This window comes from Prionailurus bengalensis, chromosome A1 (genome assembly GCF_016509475.1).
Source record: "Prionailurus bengalensis isolate Pbe53 chromosome A1, Fcat_Pben_1.1_paternal_pri, whole genome shotgun sequence".
Taxonomy (NCBI): Eukaryota; Metazoa; Chordata; class Mammalia; order Carnivora; family Felidae; genus Prionailurus; species Prionailurus bengalensis.
In genome coordinates this window covers 24,597,422-24,607,260 of record NC_057343.1, presented here as the reverse complement: position 1 = coordinate 24,607,260, position 9,839 = coordinate 24,597,422, and the positions used below count along the sequence as shown (strand labels likewise).

The 9,839-nt window shown below is 48.8% G+C and overlaps 1 protein-coding gene across 5 annotated transcripts in view; it reads left to right on the top strand.

The window, feature by feature from the left end:
* Positions 1–282: 282 nt before the first annotated feature.
* LRCH1 (leucine rich repeats and calponin homology domain containing 1) overlaps positions 283–9,839 on the top strand; it is a 201,666-nt gene continuing 192,109 nt past the window's right edge. For all 5 annotated transcript variants that reach the window (XM_043578790.1, XM_043578787.1, XM_043578788.1 and 2 more), the window contains exon 1: positions 283–874. In XM_043578790.1, the coding sequence (XP_043434725.1) occupies positions 568–874 (307 nt within the window). In that variant the 5' untranslated portion in view covers positions 283–567. The remainder of the gene's footprint in view (positions 875–9,839) is intronic.

Genomic DNA, 9,839 nt, shown 5'->3' with positions numbered 1-9,839 from the left:
TGGCGTCTTCTGAGACTTCCTAAAACCTCCGGTCTCCCAAGATACCCTGGGCAGCGAAAAGAACCCCAGGGGCCTTCGGCGTCTAAACCAAGGTGACCCGCTGCAGGGGTCCGGCCCCCCTGACGCACCCGCATTGCCGGGCGGAGCGCAGCGAAGCCGCGGGGGCCGGCCGGGCTCCGAGCGGAGGAAGGCTCCGGGCTGGACTGACAGCTTGGGGAAGGAGGAGGAGAGAGCGGGCGGCGCGGCGCGGCGCGGCGGAGGAGGGGAGAGCCGCGGAGAGGAGGGAGCAAGGGCGGGAGGAGACACATGCGCGCTGCCTGCCGCCGCCGCCGCCGCCGCCGCAGTCCTTAGCTTCCCGGGGACAGGAAACCTTCGAGACCGAGCTGCCACTGCCGCCTCCCCGACTGCCCCCGTTCGGCGCGCCTGCCACACCCTCCTCCCCTCTTCCACGATCTTTCGGTGGGGCACTGCAGGGACTCGGCCCGCGCTGCCGTCTCCCCCTCCCGGGGGAGCGCTGTGACCCCCCCCGCAGGAGCGGCGGGGCGGGGTGGGGGGGCCCGGGAGAAGATGGCGACGCCGGGAAGCGAACCCCAACCTTTCGTCCCTGCCCTCTCGGTGGCTCCTCTGCACCCACATCATCATCCCCACCACCATCCCCACCATCAGCACCACGGAGGAACGGGAGCCAACAGCGGGGTCGGGGGAGGCGGCGGCGGCGGCAGCGGGGGCTTCAACCTGCCCTTGAACCGGGGGCTGGAGCGCGCGCTGGAGGAAGCGGCCAATTCCGGGGGGTTGAACCTCAGCGCCAGGAAATTGAAGGAATTTCCCCGGACCGCGGCCCCCGGTCACGACCTCTCGGACACGGTGCAGGCAGGTGAGAAAGGGGCGAGGGGCAGGCAGGGGGTGTGGGTGACGGGCTGTCGCGCCATCCCCCCGCGGCGGCCAGTCTGAGATGTGGCCTCGCTGGGGGTCCTCTGGCCGGTGCTCTCCCGGGTAAGGGGCACGCGTGGGCGCCGGAGAGGTGGGCCCGGCCGAGGGCACGGTGGCCACCGCCTCGCCGGGCGGCCTGCGGCGCGGCGCCGGGAGAGCCGGGGTGCGCCTGGTCGCGGCGGCGCCCGAGAGCGCGCGGGTCCCCGGCTCCGCACCCCGCGGCGGCCGCGCCGGGGCAGTGGCGGCCGGGCAGGCACTGGCGGGTGCGCCGCGAGCGCGCCGTGGAAACGGGAGGTTTGGGGCGGCCGCGTCGGCTTCCCGGGCCCCCGCCCCGGGCCGGGGAAGCCGAGCGCCGCGTCCGCGCTTCCGACCTGGGCAAGCGCTCCTTGCGTCCCGGCGTCGCCGGTCGGACAGGAAAACCCAGACAAAGGTGGCGCTCCCGGGGCCAACCCCAGGGCAGCGGCGCGGTGCCGCTAGGCCCCCTCGCGACATCAGCGAGCGGCCGGGCGACTTGGTGCAGACTGCGAGGAGGTGCCAGGCTTCCTGTTTCTGCGCCTGTGCGAGGGAAGAGCCGCAGCCGGTTGTCGCGACTCGGAAGGGGCAGCCACTGCGCCGGCGGTCGGCTGGGCTCCCGCGTTCCTTGCCCCTAGCTAACCGCCCACACCGTTTGGTCGCCCCGCGGAGGCCCCCTAGTTCCCAGTAACCGGATCTTTGCGGGGGCCCGGGACGGGACGGCAAGGCATATTAAAAGAAAAGTAATTAAAGTGAGCCGGTTTTCCTGTGTGAGCCCGACAAGTTGTAACTCGCGCCAATGAGCAGCCAGCTCTTTTCAAGTTATGTCATGTATTGACATATTTCTGAGACGTCTGCTTTCTCTTTGGTAGCTGGAGTCACTGGAGCGGGATCTATAAACAGGAAGGAGGGTGGTGGAACTCGATTCGGGCCTTGGTTTCCGACCATCCGGTTCAGCTTCCCCGGGGAGGCTTTGTATCTTGGCAAGCGCCCAACATTTCCCAGCGCAGTGGGTGCCCCATTTTGGAACCACTGCCCACCCCTCCTGGCTGTCATCACCTCCTGGGCCGAGTGTCAGACCCCTCGGGTACTGGTTGGCTCAACTCTCAGCTCCAGATCTCCCAGTTTTCTCTCGTGGGGGAAGCGGGGGCTGGGCGAGGGAGCAAGGCTTTAGGAGCTTACGTTTCCAGTGCTTGCTTTTTGTTTTTGACTTCAATTCAGTAAACATTTATTGAGCGTCCTAATGAATATTTAGAAAGAATTCCAAGTTCGCTGGAGGCAGAAAAGGCTCTTGAGGGTCATTACGCTTTGTGATTTGGGAGGGAATTTCCAGAGTTGAGCTGTCAGCAGCTGGGGAGTCTTTTGATGGGACCTCTTGGTTACATTTTTCTCAAGTGGAAGTTATTCCAAGAATTGCCTGAATCATTAACTTAAAAAAAATCTGTTAAGTTCTACTTCCCTTTTGCTATAGTACAGTATACCAGAGACTATCGGGAAGGACTGGATATGGAGCTGGCATGACCAATAATATATGTTTGTACCTTCAGTAGGGGGGCTTCAAAGTTGCTCCCCGGCTTTAGTTATGCAGACGGTTACTCCCAAAGCTGAATGAACGTGATGTGTCTGCTGAGTTGGCATTTCTTTGAGACCCATGCTTTTAAAAGCAGGGACCATCTTGTTCAGTTAAGACCTTGCCATGTGAGGTAAATGCTCAACAGCATTCCTGTTCTCCTCTCTGTTTTTGCTTGTGGTGAACTTGGGTTGTGAGCTTTGCCAGTTTTTAATTATGACCCTCCCTTGCATGTTTAATGCTCAGAAAACTCTAGTTAAGACTCAGAGTCTTAACGTTAATTTCCCAACAGCAACAACAACAAAAAATGCAACGTTAGTTATGGGCCAGGGAATGTCACCAAAGTTTGTAGAAACTTCGGATATCCCAGAAAAGATAAAGCGTATTTAAGGTAGCCAGCCATTTCAGGTGAAATTTGAGTACCCCGGTGTATTCAGGGGTTGCTTCTGGCAAAACATCTTTGCCTCAGGTCAACAGCTGGCTGTGAACCAAATGCATTCTGCCCTTTGTTCTAAAGAAATATTTACTGGTCACTGTTCTTTATTTGGAAAAGCAAAAATCAAAATAAAGCAAGAGTTAAAGTCACCCCCGGTTTGCACGGTGTTCTAGCAGAGTGCCGAGGAAGAGGAGTAATGCGTATGATAAAGAAAGTGGTTTTTCCTGGGTTAATATTTACTTTTCAGAACAGCTCTTGAAATCAGAATGGCACATGAAGATTCTTAAAGACCCAAGCTGTAAAGTGTACCTTCTCATAAGTTTTGTAAAACAGGGAGTGACACAGAAAGCCTTTTCTCCCTGTTGGGTTGTGTAATACAGGCCATTTGGTTTACTCCTTGTAAAAGTACCTCTTCTGGCAGCCCCGTATGCAGAACTGCACTCTGGGGCAATGTAGCCGACCTGAACGGAGTTGGAAACTGAGATATAAGTGCAGAAACATAGAGGCCCTGGGCCACTGAGTAGATAGGTATCTAAGCTCTGTCACTAAAGTGCCTACGTATTTTTCACAGGGGAAAAAAAACTCCCAAGCCCTCACTTTGAGCCTATTGATTTACTCATATTTGAGTCAGAATAGTTTTGTTGTCAGAAGTTAGTCTTTCTGCAGGTGAGAAAGAGAAAGGCTCAGCTGTGCAGGTGTGGTGGCAGAGGTGACATTGGCTGAACGGGAGAAGTGTGAACCGAAGAGCCGCGATTAGCGCTTGGCTTTGCCGTGTGCCGAGTCCTTTATCTGCACTATTCCTGCTCAGTCCTCACTGGAATCCTGCTCGTATCCTCATTTCCAGCTGGGGAGATTGCGATTGAGAGATGTCAGGTACTGTGCTCAAGATCATACCCCTGGTTAGATGGTGAGCCAGTGATTAGACCCTGATGGTTTCACTTTGGCATTGATGTTCTTGACCATTTTCCTCTGAAGCAGAGAAGAGGTGGAAGGAGCAGAATCCCAGAGGCTGTTTGGAGGTTCATTCAGCCAACATTCATTCCCCAGGTACCTACCAAGCACCTCTAAGGGTCAGGCGCTGTTCCAGGCACCAGGGATACAGCCGTGACCATCAGAGAATCCGTGTGTCCCTTCATAATGGAGTCCCCGTTCTATCTGGAGGGGGATCGGGAGAGAAATGAGGACATTGATTTTGCAGAATGAGTAGGAAGATTTACGGTATAAATATAGTATCCCTGTCTTAGAAATAGTCATGCTGCGTTGATTTAAGGTGACTTGAGGTGGTTTGCAACAGTAAGAGCACAAAGGGTGATGGGTAATACAGACTGAAGCACAGAACTGGGACTGATAAAAAAGGACACAGATACGTGCATCAGGAAAGTGAACGTTTTTCCCCCAATGCTGATTTATTAAGTGTGTCATTTTGGGATGAGAAGTTCAAGATGGTGTGGAATATGACTGAGAAAACACGAATTGAAAAGAGGAGTAAGAAAAGAACGTGTCTGTCTCAGATCGATTGCAGGAGGTGCTAGAAAATAAAAAGCAAGCCCTTGGACTTGATGGACAGACAGTTGGTAAAAACTGGTGTCATTAAGGAGAGGGCGGAGTATATCACAGCAGTATCTTTTCGAGGCATTTGGAAGCAGGAAACACCGGACGGGAAATGGAGAGCCTACTCAGGCAGGAATATAGAAGTCTGGCATAAAAAAATGACTCTCTGTGACCTGTATGTGCCCATGCGGAATGTGTAGGAGATTGCAAGGTGAAGACAAGACAGGAATGCATGAGAAGTTAGGTAATAGTTCAGGAAGTTGCCGGAGCCTCAAAGCGGATCAAAGCGAGATGCTGAATAGCATAGATAGACGTTGTCTGCGAAATTCAGAAGAAAAGGTTTTTCCAGTTAGGCTGGTTTGCAAAGACTTTCAGAGCAGAGGCAGGGTTTGGGTGAGGTTTTGTAGGATGGATTGGTTTTGGATAGAAGTGCCCATGAGCTTTCTGCGGTCGAAAAGATGTTTCTGTGATGGGGAGTGAGAACCTGATGCTCTAAGATCTGTGCATAAAACAGAAGGAGAGAGCATTTAAGCCTGTGCCTCTGGTCATGTCCTCCCTCCCCACTGTCACCATGTAATGATCTAACAGAGAGCAGGGTTCTTAGGACCTTTTATTTGAGGACTCTGGAGATGGCTGAGGCCTGGGATTTGTCAGCCTGCGGGACTCACACCCTAGTCTGTGTGAGCTAGCTCTCTGAAATGTCTGTATGGACTCAGAGACTCTTCTCTGAGATCTGTGGGCAGGCTTATCTGCTGAATGCTGACACCCCCACTCCCATCCTCCAGCGACCAAATCCTTGGGATATCAGCGCTCTCTTAGTCACTGGAATTCACACGGGACTTGATACAGCAATCTATGTATTGTCAAGAACACGTTCTGTTCCATAAATTGGGCCACAAAGACTTTTCATTACATGCGTGATGAAACTTTGGAAATCATGTGTCTTCTTTTTTTTTTTTAATTTTTTTTTAACATTTATTTATTTTGAGACAGAGATAGAGCATGAATGGGGGAGGGGCAGAGAGAGAGGGAGACACAGAATCGGAAGCAGGCTCCAGGCTCTGAGCTGTCAGCCCAGAGCCCGACGCGGGGCTCGAACTCACGGACCGCGAGATCGTGACCTGAGCCGAAGTTGGACGCTCAACCGACTGAGCCACCCAGGCGCCCCTCATGTGTCTTCTTAAAACGTACCTGCTTTGATAGTTACATCTGGTTTCACATTGTTTTTCTGCTGTTGTATTGGATTTATTATTGCCGTAGCTGCCATTTGTTGTGGTAGTCACTCTCATATAAATGTCTGTACTTACTACACGTATTCCAAATACTTCTCCATTCATAAATGATCATTCACAGCCTTTCCTTCACAGTATGTTGTCTTCTGTTGATCAGTTCCTTCCTTGTTAAGGCGTAGAGGGCTTCTAATGGTGAAAGCTTTTAGGACATCCAGAACTCCACGTATATGGCGGCTTCGAATCCCATCCCTATGTGCTCTTACGTGTGTCTCTGTGTGGCAGAGATGGTCTCCACAAACACGTTGCTATTCTCAGTGCTTGCCTTAGAAGCTGCTCTTTATTGAAGAGACAGGAGCACACTAATCAAGTTTCTAGAAGAATAGCGTACGATTATAGGCCACACAACCTCCGGGAATTTTTGGTCTGTGCCACTTTATGAAGAAATGGCCCAGGGTTTGACCTTCATCACTGAAATGATCCCACTGGATAGTTTGTCCGTCACGGCGACATCTTATTTGATTTTTGGTGAGTATAGGTCATTAGGCCAAAATTGGGCACCTCACCACTTAAAAGTTTTTACTCAAATTATTGACTAAAAGGTTTTTTTTTTTTTTTTGAGTTCTATGGCAAACTTCAATTTTTTCATGCTGTGGTTTAGACATTCTTTTGTGGTAAGCATTTCAAGGGTAAAGGCCTTTTGAAGTCCGTGTTAGTGTTGATCAGTTCAGAGGTCAATTTCCTTTTACTCTTGTCCTTCTGGGGTGTCCAAAGACTTTTTCTGTCCTGATACTTAGCTTCATCATTGCTTGTTTTTAAACATAACTTTTTTCCCCTCTTTGTGTGTACTTGCCTACGTTTCCCTTTATGTCTATTTTTCTGTATAAATATACAGAAATATAAAAATATGCAAAATAAATATACATAAAGGTATAGATAGGTAGTAGATGGATGATAGATAGAAAGATAGATAGATAGATAGATAGATAGATAGATAGATAGATAGCTATTTTGTGTTTAGAGGGGCAGCATTTACTTTCTCTTACTCAGTTCTCTCCAAAAGTCACCCCCACCCCTCCAGGTGCTGCACCGATTATGTTTTTCCAGAAATAACAGAAATGCTATTAACTCAACTTACTGTCCCTGGCAGTGGGTTCACCAGTCAGGCCACATAACTTGAACTCTTGTGTAAGCCTCACAGAAACCTGTTTGTGACACTCCTTTCCAGATTTGGTTTCGTATTTTGGAAAAGGAGTCTTCTGCCTGAGAGATACATCAGGAGAAACTGCCCTGGGCTTAGATCTGGTAATGCCACTAATTTGTGAACTCTTCCAGTGACTGAGTCAGTTGTTAAGGATTAAGGCAATTTGGTGTTAATTGCAGTGATTATTTCAAATTATAATATTATAATCTATCATAAAACGTTTAAGGATATAAGGCATAAAACCCAACTATATATTTACATACCTGATGCCTTTATTTATATGTAACCTGTAGGAGGAAGTCTAGAGGCTTCTGTTACAGATACTCCTGGTTGTTTGGTTTTTTTTCCCACCAGAATTCCAAAATTTGCAGTTGCTGTGATATTTCAGACAGGTTTTTTGTTTTTGTTTTTGTTTTTTTTCTATAAGATGGGAATTGTTCAACCCAAAGAAAAAAATCAGCAAAAACAAAAAAAAAAAAAGGTCAGAATTCCACATAAGCCTTAGTTTGGGAAAACTAGGTCTACCAATATAGACAAGCTGGAAGCATGCCTGTGTTTTCATCTTAATTTAAGAGTTCGGTAGTATTGCTTCCATATACTGTAGTAAGAAGTCATGCATTTGGAAACCATCTGTTCCCACAAAGTAATTCAGAAATAAAGTGAGATTGTTTACATGAACAGAAAGTTGACGAACTGTGAGAATTTGGTTTCTCTTGCATACGCCAGCAATGCAATAGAGGAGAAATGCTTTTATAATCAGACTGCTGTCTGTGTTCATAGTTTTTCCCAACCGTATCCCCCTTTATCGGCCACCAAGGAGGATATAGGTAAGGGGAAACAAAAACGAAGTAGAGAAGAATGATATTTGATTTACATGACAAATATAATATATTTTTCTGTGATGAGAAATTGCTGCTCTTCTGTTTATATGCTGTCCGTTTACAGTTCCCAAGACCCTTCCAGGGCATTTTGGTTACCAGGATCAGGCTCTGTGGGTTTGGAATCTTCCTTGATGCTTGCTTTTCTTCCTTGGGCTGTGTTTCCTCAATCTTTTTGCTGGAGGGGGGTCATAAGACCTTGAGAGATGAATAGGGCCATGACCTCTCAGCTCAGTGAGTCTTGAGTTTCCTCTTCACTGTTGTCCCTGCATGGGCAGGAAACGACCCCATCTTAAGTTTTTTAATCCTCTGGTTTCTTCGGTGGCCTTGCTTTTGACAGCTGACCCCTGCAGTGCAAGACACGGTGTTTTGCTACACAGCGTATTCCTCTAATATCCTTTTGTGTTTTTGATGTTCATGCCATTCAGTGTTAGGAGTGACATCAGTATGTGTGACCTGGTTCCATCAGCGTAGCTGATTTGACTCACGTTATCTCTGCAGGGAACAGTGACAAGTTAGAGAAGGGCGTCAGCTGCAGACTGTCTGACTTGACTTTCCTCTACATGGCCTTCATTTAGCTTTTCCAGGCCATTTCCCTCACTTGCCCCTCCTGCCCGCCCTGTAGGATTCTCTTTCTCCCACTCTCATTTCGGCAGATCCCCAGGCCTTCCCCAGGCTCCACAGTCTCCCCGCCAGCCCTCCTTGCAGATCTGAGCCCTGAATCATATATGACCCCAAGGCACCTTTGCAGTATTTCCTTATGGCATTTTTGGCTAATTATTACCTGCTTCCTTTGGTACTTTTCCCGTGTTTAAGTGGTTTCTCTGCCTTTATTGGCCTGGAAGGTCTGGCTAGGCAGGGTTTTTTTTTTTTTTTCTTTCCTTTATTTTTATATGTGCCCTCCATGCCTATCACAGAAAGTGCTAGATCTACATCAGTGGACTGTTCTATCTCCTCGTTCCTGCTCATGGCCCACTCTTAGTCTCTGTACTTTTAATCCATCATCTCGGATCTGACCAGATAGCTTAAACCCTGAGCATCGGTGCCCTCACCGGCAGAATGGGAATAATATGTATTTAGTAGAGCTATTGTGAGGACAATAATTATATGGATACCAGAACATTATCAAGTGCTTTCTCTGTGCCAGATGTTGATCCTAGTGCTTTATATGTAAACCTATGTATTAAATATGTGTACTCTAGGTATGGCCTCATTTAATTCTTGCTAAGTGTTCTAACTATAGTAGGAACTCCCTAACTCTTCTAGCTGTTATCTGGATTCCTCCTGACCTCCTGTGTCTGGTTCCCGTTCATCTGCTTCTGAAATGCCTTTCTTGACGACTGTGGCTTGAAGAGGGAGTTTAGTTATCTGGAAAACGTCCATTCACATCTCTCCCTCCTTCAATGACTGAGGACACTGAGGCCCAAGGTCACACAGGAGGGCGGTGGGTAGGCTCCTGAACCAAGGCAGAGTCTCACAGCCTGACACCAAAGAGCTGTTTCTGTGGAGCCAGGAGGCTACCCCGGCATAGATGGAAGAACTCCTACCCTTCATAGAATTCTCAGGTCACACTTTTCTGGACCCGCCACATGGACGGTTGCTCAAAGACCAAAAACTACTGTGAAATCTTTAATAACGTATGGTTTAAAACCAGGGAGAATAAGATATATAACTAATAGTGGTTAAAGATGAAATATGTTAGTTCAGGATTTTGCTGCATGTGGTTTGGGGGGCATGCATGGGCCCCAGGTAGATGGGATTCCAAATACTGAAAGGCGTGTTGGACAGTCCCCGGCCTACAAACTGGAGGCCCGCAGCAGTCTTTCATTTCAGTGTTTTTCTTGGAATACATTTTCCTGTGGAAATAAAGCAGTAAGTGGTGGTTTGGTTCTCCCGCCAACCGTCTATTTAACCCTGGCAGCGATGGGCCTTCATATTAATGGTGGTTTCTCATTGTTTCTTTGGAAAAACGCGGCGTTAGTTGTAACATGAAATTGTGAATCTGGAGATCTTGGCATCAGGCTGTGAA